At 35.2% G+C, this 14,815-nt stretch overlaps 2 protein-coding genes across 9 annotated transcripts; one reads left to right on the top strand and one right to left on the bottom strand.

The window, feature by feature from the left end:
* The first annotated feature begins 2,291 nt into the window (after positions 1–2,291).
* Positions 2,292–6,838, top strand: LOC133693153 (glutamate receptor 3.6-like). Of its 7 annotated transcripts, XM_062114305.1 has the most exons (8): positions 2,297–2,593; positions 3,158–3,476; positions 3,588–3,652; positions 3,734–4,942; positions 5,026–5,303; positions 5,481–5,512; positions 5,609–6,015; positions 6,144–6,838. In XM_062114305.1, exons 2-8 carry the CDS (start codon positions 3,212–3,214, stop codon positions 6,618–6,620), a joined length of 2,733 nt encoding a protein of 910 aa, XP_061970289.1. In that variant the 5' UTR covers positions 2,297–2,593; positions 3,158–3,211; the 3' UTR covers positions 6,621–6,838. The 7 variants fall into 7 exon arrangements, with proteins under 7 accessions (XP_061970292.1, XP_061970289.1, XP_061970287.1 ...); XM_062114303.1 differs by having other exon boundaries at positions 2,297–2,569; positions 3,588–4,942; XM_062114302.1 differs by having other exon boundaries at positions 3,588–4,942.
* Positions 6,839–7,395: 557 nt separating this feature from the next.
* On the bottom strand, positions 7,396–13,255 carry LOC133693155 (protein DETOXIFICATION 45, chloroplastic-like). Of its 2 annotated transcripts, none has more exons than XM_062114309.1 (15): positions 13,075–13,255; positions 12,135–12,492; positions 11,774–11,919; positions 11,541–11,681; positions 11,274–11,425; positions 11,014–11,149; positions 10,565–10,661; positions 10,379–10,479; positions 9,430–9,593; positions 9,018–9,089; positions 8,792–8,908; positions 8,569–8,664; positions 8,340–8,461; positions 8,011–8,080; positions 7,396–7,877 (listed from the first exon to the last, which is right to left on the bottom strand). In XM_062114309.1, exons 2-15 carry the CDS (start codon positions 12,419–12,421, stop codon positions 7,839–7,841), a joined length of 1,740 nt encoding a protein of 579 aa, XP_061970293.1. In that variant the 5' UTR covers positions 12,422–12,492; positions 13,075–13,255; the 3' UTR covers positions 7,396–7,838. The 2 variants fall into 2 exon arrangements, with proteins under 2 accessions (XP_061970293.1, XP_061970294.1); XM_062114310.1 differs by having other exon boundaries at positions 7,396–7,844; positions 13,075–13,254.
* Positions 13,256–14,815: the final 1,560 nt, after the last annotated feature.

Genomic DNA, 14,815 nt, shown 5'->3' with positions numbered 1-14,815 from the left:
TCTATATCCATAATACTATCCTAAAAAAGTTGTCTTTGAAATTATGTAAAATAGCTTTGTCTACACCTAAAAAGATCAAGACCTCTAGTACATAAGATGACCATAACAAACATATTTCTAAACCCTTCTAGGAAGCAAGACAGTAGGTATAGTAAACTAATTAACCAAATAAGTTACAAAATCCAAAGACAATTGGTAAACCATACATACCAAATCAAATACAAGAAATTCAGAGACAATTAGTAAATCATTTTGTAATTTTAATACTTATTTCAGCTTGCACAATAGTCAACATCATATTAGCAACAAAATCAGAGTCAAACTAATAATGAGCTTACATAACCATTGGATTGTGACATGTATAAGTCTTTTTCAATTTTAAAATCTCAAATGAATCAGAATTTGTGTTATATCCCCCTCGTAAATACCATTGACTTGATGTTTCATGATTACACTATAATTGCATGTAAGTTGTGGTTGAACGTTGCACTTTGTATTGAAATGAATTTTTTACATACTCCATTGATTAAATCAACATTGGGAACATTTATCCAACTTGGACTCAGTACTTAAACATGAATCTTTAAGGCTTAAAGCCCAACCAAAGCTCATCATATGAGTAGACCAACTAACATATTCAAATTCAGGAACATGGGGTCTTATTGTTTGGTTTATTGGATCACCTTGTCATCTTTCTCAACTACATTATTGATATGACAATCATCTTTCCCATCACTTAGTTCATATTCATCATAACAATTTAGAGCCGTTACCATATCCAATCGAGGTTCCATACACATCATTTCTTGAACTGATGTTAGGTTCATTACATTACCAATTGTCTTAGATGAACCAGTTATATGTGATGAATTTATAGTCCTTTAACTATAACTTAGGACTCGAGTCAACTTTAAACTCAAAGAGTTTCATACTTTAGGTTTTTTACTCAAGTAGAGTTCTAATATTTGCAACTCATTTATGGTGATCAACCTAACCATTGCTTTAAAACTCATATTGCTAGTAATGGGAACATCGACATAACGATTCAAATAACCCTCACCCAACATCCTCCAAGTAATATCAACATCAAATTCATCCAAATTCCACCCAATTCCTCGACACACTAAATTTTTAAATTCATGAAATGAACTGTCTAATCTCAAGCTACATAACTCGGTACTTTCTTCATGGTAAATAATATCGTTATCACTATTGATGGTTGTACCACCATAATAATATAAAATTTGCACTATAGAAAACATGTTTGGTGAAAATCATAACAAAACACAATGTTAATTTGTAAATATACCAAATTATTCAAGTTACATTAAAAAACCTAAAATTAACAAAAATCATAAACTAAACACTAAAACACTAACATTAATATAATCAACACAACATAATTCATCTACTTTTCTTACCAAATAAGACAATGTATACACTTAACTAATTTTATATCTAATTAATCTTAAATTATAGTTCAATTAGATAAAATCAACAAAACCCCTAACTTAAACCCTAAAACTCTTATCTTAAAAAAAATCATAAATTAGCCAAGTAAAATAACAAATTAATAGAGGAAAAGGTAAATATACCTCGGATTGGTTAAATGTGGTGCTTATGGGTAGTGATAGTAGGGAGAAATCAGTGGTTATCGTGGGTGGATGGTTAGAGAAAGAACTGACAGTTGAAAGAGAGAGATATATGAGGTTTGTCGTGGGGAAGAGAGAGACAAAAAAATTTTAGTGGAGAGAGAGATTAGCTTGCCTGATATGAGAGCAATGATGAGAGGAGGGAGAAACAAGGGAAGAGAGAGAGCAGTAAAGGGAAAAGAAAAGGAAAGGAAATTGTCTTCAAAATAATTAATTAGATGGTTGTGCATGTATTACATGCTACCTATAGGCGGTATATTTACTATATATGGCGTGTGTGGTACATGTATGACCACTGTTTTTCATGTTAGAGTGAGAATTATTTTTTCAATTATGGTAGTTTGTGAAATGAGTTTACCCCTATGTCAATGAAAAAAAAAAAACCCCTCATTTCAAAAAATTCATCGTTATAAATGAGTGTTTGTTATTTGTGGTGTGACTGTGAATTTTTTTAAAATTGTTTTAAATTATATTTTTTATTTTTTTAAATTATTTTGCTGTGTTTATATTAAAAATATTTTTTAAAAATAAAAAAATATTTAAAAATATTTTTAAATAAAACACACTTTTAAATAAAAAACCTCCTTTTAACAATATAAAACATGATGTAAGGCATGATACTCGTGCGATGTGAACTCATTGGTGAAGAACGAGAACCACCAGCACTCACTGTCTCCCCCACATGAAGTCATGAACCCCTCACAGAAACTTGCACACGTGCTACCATGAGAATGGTCATTATCTCCAAAAAGGAGGAAAAGAAGAAATTTCCTTCACCGTACATCAAATTAATGGTTGATTTACAATCTCAATCTGTTATTTGTTGCCAGCTCCATACATTCCTGTCCTCCTATCCAAGCCCTGAGACCAAACATCGAGTCAAATTCATGGCTGCATGCTGCTGCTGCTGCTGCTCTGTAATAATTTTATTATTTGCTCATGTATGAAACCGAAGTTTCTTGAAATTTCTTTCAACTTGCACTTTTTTAAACTGGTCTGCTTTAAATTCCCGTGTCTTGTCTTTCATGTGATTAAATTCCCATATCAAGATAAAGCCACTTTTCACAGCTGTGTTGTTGACTTCTTTTGGTTGCTCGCTTCCGGTTAACTTTAAATGGAAAGCAGTTTTTAAGCCAATTGTCATGTTTCATGTGCTCTTTGAATGCTCCTCTCTTTTCTCTGTATGGTTTTGGTGGGTTCAATTCACTTATCAGCACTAACCACTGATTTGTGGATAATATATTGGTATCATGGTTATTTCTTACTGCTTATTATCTCTTCCAATATCTTCTTTGCTTATGGCTTTCTGCTTCTCTCAGATAATATATTATATATTGCTTGCCTTTTTAATATTCATGTATTTCTAAGATCTGAGAGAAGGCATATCTTTTTTGGGATCTGGCACTGTTTAGATATGGAGTTTGCAATTGATTCATTGAACTTTGGTTGTGTTTTGTAAGGGTTGTAGGATTAAATATGCTCTTTGTTGTCTTTGTTCTTTGCAGAATCAATAAAAGAAAAAGGGAAAAAAGAGAGGGTTTTTGAATAGGAAAATCACCATGAATTTAATTTGGGTTCTGGTGTTGGTGGTTTGCTACAATGGGGTTTGCCTAAATGGAGTTACTACAAATGTAACTACAAGACCTCCTTTTGTGAACATTGGAGCTCTTTTGTCATACAATTCTACCATTGGAAAAGTTGCAAAAGTTGCAATACAAGCTGCAGTTGATGACGTGAATTCTGACCCATCTGTTCTTGGTGGAACTAAGCTAAGGCTTCAGATGCAGAATACTAATAACAGTGGATTTCTTGGCATTGTTGAGTGTACATCCTTTATTATCTCTTCCCTGTTCTTTTCATTTCTCCTTCAAATTCATTTCTTGGATTTCAAAGATGGATTATGATTCTTCATCTTAATCTCATTGGTGATTGCAGCTTTGAAGTTCATGGAAACTGATACTGTGGCCATAATTGGTCCCCAGTCTTCAGTGACAGCTCATGTAATATCTTTTGTAGCAAATGAGCTCCAAGTCCCTTTGTTATCATATTCATCCACAGATCCTACTCTTTCTTCACTTCAGTTCCCATACTTTATCATGACCTCCCGGAATGACCTGTATCAGATGGCTGCTATAGCTGAAATTGTCGACTATTATGGATGGAGAGAGGTGATAGCAATTTATGGGGATGATGATTATGGGAGAAATGGGATAGCTGCATTAAGTGATAAACTTGCAGAGAGACGATGTAAAATCTCATATAAAGCACCTCTGACCCCTACAGCAACCCAGCAGGAGATCACTGATCTGCTAGTTGAGGTGGCTTTAACCGAGTCCCGGATTCTTGTTGTTCATACTTTTTCCAGTTGGGGTCCAGTCGTATTCAGTGTTGCTCAACATCTTGGCATGATGGGACCTGGATATGTGTGGATTGCTACTAATTGGCTCTCCACTCTCTTAGAAACCGATCATCTCTCATCAGATACATTGGATGATATTCAAGGAGTTCTTACATTGCGTATGTACACTCCAGAATCAGAACTCAAAAGGAAGTTTATATCTAGGTGGAGCAACTTGACTAGAGGGACAACAGGTTATGGCCTTAATCCTATAGGTCCGAGTACCTATGGTCTATATGCTTATGACACAGTATGGTTACTTGCTCGTGCAATCAATGCTTTTTTAGATCAAGGAGGCAACATTTCATTTTCAACTGAATCAAGACTAGCTAAGCTACGCGGAGGGAGTTTGCATCTTGATGCCATGAACATTTTCAATGGAGGAGAGCTGTTACGTGAAAACATTTTGCAGGCTAACATGACTGGCGTGACAGGCCAACTCAAGTTTAATCCTGATGGGAATCTCATTAATCCTGCTTATGAAGTCATCAATGTGATTGGCAATGGGATCAGAAAGATTGGTTATTGGACTAATTATTCTGGTTTATCTGTCACGCCTCCTGGAACTCTTTACTCAAACCCTCCTAATCGTTCCAGCTCTAGTCAAAATTTATACAGTGTTCTTTGGCCTGGCCAAACAGCACAGAAGCCTCGTGGGTGGGTTTTCCCAAACAATGGAAGACATTTGAGAATCGGTGTCCCAAATCGCGTTAGTTATCGCGATTTTGTCTCTCAAGTACCAGGCACTGATATGTTTACTGGGTACTGCATTGATGTTTTTACTGCTGCTATCAACTTGTTGCCATATGCTGTCCCATATAAATTAATTCCATATGGAGATGGAATTGATAACCCAAGTGGCACTGAGCTTGTACGTTTGATCACAGCGGGTGTGAGTATTCTAAAACAAAACTTCGCAGATTTTCAAAGTACAATGGTTCTCTATTTTTAATTCGGTTTTCATCTTTCATATAGGTCTATGATGCAGCAATAGGTGATATTGCAATCATCACAAACAGAACGAGGATGGCCGACTTTACACAGCCATATATCGAGTCTGGGCTAGTTGTAGTAGCTCCTGTTAAAAAAATGAATTCTAGTGCTTGGTCATTTCTGAAGCCATTTACTCGACAGATGTGGGGGGTTACAGCACTCTTTTTCATCATTGTGGGTGCAGTTGTTTGGATTTTGGAGCATAGGTTGAATGATGATTTCAGAGGTCCTCCTAGAAGACAACTGATTACTATTCTATGGTAAGCATCTTACAACGTCCTATAGATTGTTTTGGGATGGCTCTTCACTTTGACTTTTTCTATATTCTTTTCAATTTCTGTCAGGTTATCTCAATATCTTGAACAAATTATTACAATATGAGTTCATCTTTTGGCTTGAGTTGCTCAATCTCTTAAGATCATGCTTGGCTTCTGCAGGTTTAGCTTTTCAACTTGGTTCTTTGCCCACAGTAAGTTGAAATGAAAATCATTTAATTGTCCTTTCTAATAGCCACCACAATAAAGTAGCTTCAATCTCACAAGTTGCTTTCTCCTATTTAATGTAGGAGAAAATACCATCAGCACTCTTGGTCGCTTTGTATTAATTATATGGCTATTTGTGGTTCTTATAATTAACTCAAGCTACACAGCAAGCTTGACCTCAATCCTTACAGTTCAGCAGCTTACTTCTCCTATTAAAGGCATTGATAGTTTAATATCAAGCAAAGATCCAATTGGTTACCAGCAGGGATCATTTACCCGAGACTATCTAATTAATGAACTTGGCATTCACAAATCCAGGCTCATTTCACTTAAGATGCCAGAAGACTATGCTAAAGCCTTGAAAGATGGTCCTCATAAGGGTGGTGTGGCTGCTGTGGTTGATGAGCGCGCGTACTTAGAGCTCTTCCTCTCAAATCAATGTGAATTCAGTATTGTGGGTCGAGAGTTCACCAAGAATGGATGGGGATTTGTAAGTGCATCAAAATGGCACAATTCTGTTGTTCATTCTAGACTCTTTTATTGGATGGTAAATGCCATGTGTCTTTTGTCTTTAACATTTCCAGCTTATGAAAATGTGTGTTCTTCTTCATTTACTAGGCATTTCCAAGAGACTCGCCTTTAGCAGTAGATTTGTCAACTGCCATTCTGAAACTATCAGAGAATGGGGATCTGCAAAGGATCCATGACAAATGGCTTCTGAGAAGTGCATGTAGTTCACAAGGCGCAAAGCTTGAAGTGGACAGGCTTGACCTAAGAAGCTTCTGGGGCCTATATTTGATATGTGGAATAGCTTGCTTGCTTGCTCTCTTCATATATTTTCTGAAGATGGTGCGGCAGTTCAGTCGGCACTACTCACCGGAGTTAGATTCTTCTGGTCGAGGCTCAACATCTGCACGTCTTCAAACATTTCTTTCATTTGTTGACGAAAAGGAACAGGAAGTGAAAAGCCGCTCCAAGAGAAGGCAACTGGAAATGGCCTCTAATCGAAATGAATCCATGGACAATTACAGCTCCAAGAGACGACACATTGAGTCGCCTCCAGATGGAAGTCCACAAGCTAGTAATGAGGCCTAATTATCCATCATCGATGTACAGTCAGTCGGCAGTGTTTACTTTTAGGGTAATCACTTTTCAGTTGACACTTGATACCCTGCAACTTCAACCACTTGAAGGTATATGCAGGTAATGTTAAAGAGAATCATTGGCAGCAACCTTTAGTTCTCGAGTTAGAATAGAAAGATTCAGGAATTATATATATGCTTTTATTGTAATGAGACCTTCCCTTTTTTTCTGTTGTGTTTTCATCCTCTCTTTTTCTGGGTTAAATTTAATCTATTTGAATTAAGAAGATAAAATTTAAAATGAGAGAATCACAGTGTAAAATTACATATTCAATCTGAAAGTTTTTAGAATTTTCATTGTAGTTTAAAAATTTATTTTATTTATTTTTTAATTTTAAGTTGTAAAAAAAAAGAGAAGCTCCTTGAAAAAAACAACAATAAGGTTATTGTTTGGCTACAATTTGGTAACAAAAGAAAGATTTTTGTATTAATGATGTGTTTTTCTCGAGAAGAGTTTAATAGGTATGTTTTTTCTATTTAAACATAGAAAAACAAAGTAGATCATGTTTGGTTTTGATTTTTTTTAATCTGGTTGATTTTTAATTTTTTATGTGGTGTTTTATGATTGTTTGTGTTGGTTTTAATGGTGTTTTTGAATAAAAATAGATAAAAAAGTGATTTTTAAAATAAAAAAAACCCTCTTAATTTTTTAGTCACCACAACAGTGGATAGATTTTGTACGTCATGTTCATGTCTCATGTTGAGGAACTGGGAAAACAAAAAAAAACTGTATCGAAGGATTTAGAATTTAAATAATCAATCCAAACCATACATTTATTACATTTTCAATCTTAATCATCCAAATGGTTTATTATCTAAACTGGCCGAAGTTCTTTTCTTCACTCGATCCCCCAAAGCATTCTCTTTTATCCACAGCAGGTATAGCCTTGAGGTCTTGCACAGCATGTGGAGCTTCACATCTGAAGCAGCAGTTTGATAGAAAGGGATCTTGTGCACAAATAGACTTGAATACTTCCAGCATAACAAAATATTTGGATTGCATGCAAGAATCATATTTACCAGTAACCTCACTATGTACTCGGGCTGGGCTATGCCGCGAAGGGACCTTTGCCAGCATATAAACTCCTCGTGTCTTCCCTTCATACAGCATAGCCCAAAGGGAAGAATCCTCCTCGTTCTTGGCCGTTATATAGATTTTAAGCACGCCTCGCTAAGCCTGTGTGATTAACTTGGTTTGATTGTCAATGCCCTAGGGTAAGGTGCAATATGAGAAGCACAAAGAAGCAATACATTTGATGAAAAAAATTATTTTGAGAACAAGCGGTATGAGCAAATGACAGGAGATGATGGGCGGATTTAGACTACAAGAGATCTTGACTTACCTCGTCCAGTCTCCAATTTTTAGGGATGTCCTCGTGCAGGAACCACCATGGCCCATTTTTGGAGATTAATCTAGCACGAAATGAGAGTGCAATTGGAATTAGTAGCAAGAACATTTGTCAACATTCTGAATTGCCGATGGTATAGCTAGAATAATCAGACATGAAACCATACGACAAACAATTCAGCATCAAATACTGTTTCGCCGCGGAGAGAACTGTACTGACAGGTTTGGAATCCAAATACGAGTTCATGCATTGACCAGGGTTGATCCTAGTAGTTTAAATGTTAAAGAAACATTGTTGCACGTTAATGTCACACAGTTCATTACCTCATATATCCGGCGACTGTCCGCAAGCCCATGAAAAGAGTTAGTCCAGACCAAACTCCATAGAGACCAACGATTGAGGGTGCGTAGAGAATAAATGAAGAAGAAATTGCCCCAACCATCATCTAGTATTATTTGTACAAATGTTAGGACATATTTGGAAGAAAAAACTGTGCTATAAAATCATAGCAGAAACCCTATGAATGCAATCCATCATGAGATCAAAACTTACCATAGACCATGCAGCATATGAAAAATCAGATATGCCATAATGCAGGCCGTCAAATATGTAAGCAAGCGCATTGATAGGTTGACTAGCACTCACAAACTGTTGAACATTTAGACAAGATTGGATAGAGTAAATCAATTAAAACAGGCAGAAAGAAGATGGTGACAGCTAATAAAGTTAACTGAAATTTTGAAATTAAGGAACTAGAGCAAACATGGAAACATACCAGCAGCCCAGATCTGACTATCGCTAGTACCTCTGCGTCTTTAGTGAACATAGTTGCTATAGAACTAAACGACACACCCAATATGATTGCTAAGGAAATGCCAGTAATCAATCCAATCTGGTGAAATCATATGACATGTTATTGATAAGCATGAAGCCCAGAGAAGAAACAGTATGAAATAAAACGAAATATCTTACAAAGCACAGCCAAATACTAGAGCTGTCACCTTCAAAGCAGAGAATGTAATTTCTTTCACAGTGCTGTAGTCACCTTTTGCAGAAGAGCTTGCAATAAGGGCCTGCAAGAAATATGGTTTCTTTGATCATCGGAGAATCTTGAAGGATGTACGACAATAAGATAAATGGGAGAATAACACGAACTGCAATAGTAGGAAGGCTGAATGTCCTACGATTTACAAGAGGACTCCAACCCTGATCTTATTCACATGAGTATATACGAACTATGATTCACACATGGGCAATCCAAGAACCTCCTAATGAAAGGATATACATAGGTTGCTAAATTATTAAGCTCTGATCTCATACAATACAATTGAAATTGGTTATCTGCTAAGAGTTGTCACCTAGAAGAAGTTTGAATACAGAGTTAGAAAAAGGTAAACTGTGAATTGGCCTTGCCTGACCAGATGCAGCTTGAGCATCTGCAAGAAGTGAAACTGATAGCCACACTTGTAAACATATTTGATGAGCTGCCATTGGTAGTGCTCCTTGACGAGCAGCCATTGATGTGCTCAAAGTTATGGTCATGACAGCAGCTAAAGTTCTCCCAAGAAGAAAACCACCTGAAAAGATAGTTTATCCTTTAGAATCTCTCTTTTTTTAAAAAAAAAAAAACATAAATTTTTAAGGTTAGTTAAATCTCTTGAATTTGCAGAGAGGAAGGAGTATCCAACAGAAAGAACAAATACTGAAAAAAAAATTAACATTCTTGTCTGCAACACATTTTAACAGAATTCATAAGGAAAATTGAAGTATATATATTAAATCAACACAGCATGAGCATATTTCCAAAAATAATTAAACAAATTTAAATGTTTTATACAAATTATTGAGATCAAGCAGATCTGCCGATCTACAAAGAACTTTTTGCGAGCAAAATTGCAACATCTATTTATACTCTAAACCAAATTTTGAGTGATAGTTCTTTTAAGCCTAAGAGAATCCATGTTGTAAAATTTTCTTCTATAGATCAGAGTAGAACAGGAAAATAATTGTGGCAGTTTACACAATCAAGCATATACCTCAAAGTTCAAAGTTCAAAGTTCAAAATCTTCAAGAACATAGTAATTCCAAAAGTTATTTTGAACTTCAGCATCAGAAACGCTATTTTAGACCAGAGATTTTTCCTTTGGACCACAATATGATAGTTTATCATATTAATCAAATCTAAGTGCAGAGGTATTACTAGGTTAGTATTATTAAAACAACACTAAGACTAGGTACATATTTCAACACGTTCTGACAAAAAGAAACCATCACAACATAGCAAACAACATATAGTTGTTAAAATCTTCGTGGATATATAAAAGTTGATCATGGCTAAATGCATCAGAGCACTAAGACTTACCAGAGCTGAGGTAGCCACCACAATCCAAGCTTTGGACATTCGGAAGGGACAAAATTGTCCTTTTGTTAAGATACCAGATCATGAGAAAGGCAACAACGTATCTGAAAATTTTGATTCAAAGCCATTATTTATGATGCTCACTGTAGTGGGAGCAAAAGAAAATGTAGCACAGTAAAAAGAACATACTGCGACACAACGGTTGAGATGGCAGCTCCAGTTACACCCAAGCCAAAATAGTTCATCAGCAAGGGGAACAAGAGTACAGCTGAAAAATTGCCAAACCCTGCAAATAAATATTCCAACTCGGTCAGATCAATAGAATACTTACACTTACTGAATCGGAAATCTTGTTGGAAGCATGCATATCCTAACATCTGATTGTTCTAACAATTCATCGGTCTTAGACCATCATTAATGTAATTGTAATGCCAGGTAAAGAAAGTGAAGATTCTAGCTGTGGATATGTGATGCTTACTGATGCTGTTAAATATGGTAGCCTTTGTGCCAGTTTCATCTAACCAAAGCAGATATGTGATGCTTACTGATGTTGTTACATTTATGCTCTATGTCTGTTAAAGAAACTAAAAATAACCTAAGGACTTGTTGGTACTTAATAATTCCAGCCAAACACCTGCCTAGACAAAGGACAGGAGTCTTAGTGTCCTTAAACCCACGAAAAATGCCCTGAATGGCCAGATAAACTACAACTGCTGGAGCACCAATTGCCCTGAGTTTGAGAAATCTTTCTGCTGGGATGCGCATTGGTGAAGCCTGTGCAGAAAATTAGGTTCAGAAAACAGTCAACACAGTAGATAAAAATATCACATGAGACATAATTTTCAGTAACAAGAGAAAAGAAGAATTGATATGGTAATGAAATATCAGGTGTACTTACAGGTGGTATGCCCATCATATTGAGAAATATTCCGGATCCTAGATACATAGCCAAAGCCTCAAATACACCAATTCCAGCTGCTAAGACTAAAGCCGTAGAGACAGAGGACAGTGACTTTCTTTCAGCCATTTCATCTTCAGGGTGGAGATGACCTGTACATCAACCAACTTCAAGTTTAGACTAACAATCTTCCAATTCTGCGCTCATACGATACAGTTGCATGTCCGCTAGAAGCTTGACTAACACGTGTTAATAAATTATATTTACCTGAAGTAGACTTGCTAGCATTCCTTGAGATGTCTTCAGCCACAAATGAAGTTGCTACACTGAGGAGAGGTATATTAAAAACCTTTGATAGGATATTGAATATTGACATGGAAACTCCTGCTGTTGCTAACTCCAAAGGACCTTTTTGAACATAAAAAGTTTAAGAGCTCACTAAGCTGTTGCTGTTTTCCAATAGAACATTTGTAAATCTAGATTCACCAGGAAATACCTACCCAATCTACCGACATAAGCTGTTTCCATGAGTTGTGCTAAGGGTTCAATTGCTTGTCCAGCAATTGCTGGTATAGAAAGCATTATGAGTTCATTTTGGACACTAGGCGTGCGTGATTGACTGGCTATTGGTGGCCCTGTTGAGTCACTGAAAGATAACCAAGAATATTTACATGTAAGAAAGATAATAATTATAATCACAATATCGTCAAAGAGAGACATCCTAAATGATGCAGCCAGCCAAGATTGAAAGAATAAATACAAGTATGGTACGAAGACATTTATCATTACTACACAAAGCAGATCACATATACATGAAAACAAACCCTGAAGGCGAAGTGAATTAGAAGTAGTAAATCTTACTAGATTCCCTTGCTTACAGATCTCCCATTGTTTGAAGCCAATCTCTGCTCGACATTCGAAAGATTCAAGCTATATTCTGAAGTTTGCCGATCAAAGATTGACCCACAACACTTGGTGAAAGTGTTGAATCTCAGTCCCCTCTTATTGCTCACCACAAAATGACAAAGATGAGGAACTTTTATTTCATCTTTTAATGTAAAAGCTTCACCCCTTTTATTCACTCTTCTTTCACGTCTTTTACCAGTGACTCCATAAAAGGGTAAACGTCTAAGTTGAGTAACAGTCATCTTTGCCAATGAATAGATTGGCCTATTAGTTCTTTATAATCAAGTGCAGATATCAAGGGAACCTGTGTAAACTGGGCAAAAAACAAACCAAAGTTAGATTTCCCTCTGAATTTCCTATTGGCATTCAATCCAATATCATTCCCCTAAAGCAAACAATGCTAAAAGAAGAAGAAGAAAAAGTTAAGGCTTACCCTTTGGTTACTGAGAAAACAGTTCAAAAGAAGAAATAGCATTGTGCCATTTTTGTGATTTGCTACACATGATCAAAGACTAGCAGAATTTCAGTCAAATTATTCTCTCTTGACTGTATTACTATAATGCGACTCATCCAAGTTACAATTATCAACTAAAAAGCAGCCAAAACTACACATAACATGATATTCAACAAAATTCTTTTCCTTTTTTGTTTCGTTTATCTTGTTTTCTTGGCAACTTCAGAGATAGAATAACAAAAACGAAGAAAACCCAACAACACACAAGCAATTTCAAGCACATTTCCATTTCGCTGCTGAGGAAACAACCTCTCTTTAAGTATAAAAACAACTTCTCTCTTTCAATTTCTGCTCTTTTATAATCAACTGAAATGGTATCCTTACAGACTAGGGGTTACAACACAGAATTCAAACAATGTGGAGCACTGAGAGATCACTTACAAGAGTGGAAAGAGTCTGGAGACCAAGCAACGACCCAGAAACTGAGAGAGCAAAAGTAGTGGCCGCAAATGTGGCGGGATCCTAAGAAGATGATTAAAGTAATGGCTCTTATTTGTATTGCATAAGATGGCAGAGTTGGGGGGTAGTTGAACTTGATGACCGACAGCTTTGCTCGATGAGTGATTGCTACATAGTTTCTGTAATATTATTATCATTTTAGAAAATATTGTTGGGTCCAACTTGTCTGATACTTATTCCCTCAACAATCATTATTTTATTTTAATGTAATATATATATTAATTTTAAATTTTATTTTTCACATCGACATATTAAAATAATTAAAAAATTAAAATCTTAAAAATTCTAAAAAATACGATTGAATCACATTACCAAAAATTACTACTTAAAATAAATAAATAAAAAAAAACCAAGCAAGATTTTGGAGATACAATGGTGGTAAACCCAACAATCACAGAAATACACTAGTGATAGAACAATTAATATAAGTAATTAAATTAAGTGAAGAAGTAATATCCTGAGAATAAATTTGTAAAATGAGCTGTAAACCCAACAGCCATGATCGTTGGAGCCTCGTGACTGACTGAGAATGAAGACGAGGCTGCCATTTCTTCAAAGGTCATCAATCAGAACATGGCAATTCTCAACATGGCCTAGCATTATCAATGCAATGACAATGATCTCTTGACCTTTCTTCGAATCCTCTTTCCACCTGGCGTACAAATTCCATTCCTAACACATGCATGATTTCTGTGCCCAAAATAATGCTGAGTGCTTAGTCGGTTCAATAATTGTTCTCGCTTTGCCAACAATCCTTCTTTTTTTTTAAAAAAAAACCCTTAAATATAAGTATGGAGCCCTGATTGGAGTCTAGAAACACCTCTTGAAATATTTAACTCTTGAAGTTCTCAGAAATTAGGTAAGTGAATTCTTATTCGATTGCTCTTTCTGATCCAAAAACAATTTATTCTTCACCATGGGAAGAGATGAATCTTCAAAGTTCTTGGTATTTAACTTTTCATTCATGTTTTAATCATAACTATAATAATTGATTTGAGCCTAAAACACATATCAAATCTCTTAATCATACATCAAACATGTTAATCAGTGTCAATCCAAGTTTTTTTTTAAAAAATTATTTTAAAAATTATTTTTCTTATAAAAAAATTAGGTTTTTTCACTAACACAATCCTAATTAAATTTTAAATTAATAGGTTGACCTGTATTCAGACGTGATATTATAATAATAATTTTTATTTTTACATCGATAATTTACTTTAAACTTAACATTTAAGAAACTTAATTTTGATATATGAATGAAATTATTTGCTACTAGTTCTTTTATATACAAAAAAAAAAACGATCCTAAAATAATTTGTTAACTATTTTTAATATGGTTAGAGATGATAATTTTACTCGAATTTGATGGATACTAATCAAACTAAATGAATAAAAAAAAATTTATTCGATTGAGTTTGGATAAAACTTGAAGGCAAAAATTCGGGTTTTGAGTTAAGTATAGATACTAATTTACCCTACCCGAAACTCAACCCAAACCTAACCCAAAGTGCATTAACAACTTTAAAGTTTGAAAAAATTACATTTATACTAAGCTATATATGTAAAGAAAATTAGAGTTGTCTTTTTGGCATCACTTCCTATCCTTTCGCTCTTTTCTCAATCCAATAACTTTCTTTGGCAGTGGCGACTATTTTTTCTTTTA

This window comes from Populus nigra, chromosome 5 (genome assembly GCF_951802175.1).
Source record: "Populus nigra chromosome 5, ddPopNigr1.1, whole genome shotgun sequence".
Taxonomy (NCBI): Eukaryota; Viridiplantae; Streptophyta; class Magnoliopsida; order Malpighiales; family Salicaceae; genus Populus; species Populus nigra.
Note: the sequence above shows the minus strand (reverse complement) of the source record. Positions and strands in the feature narration are given on the sequence as shown.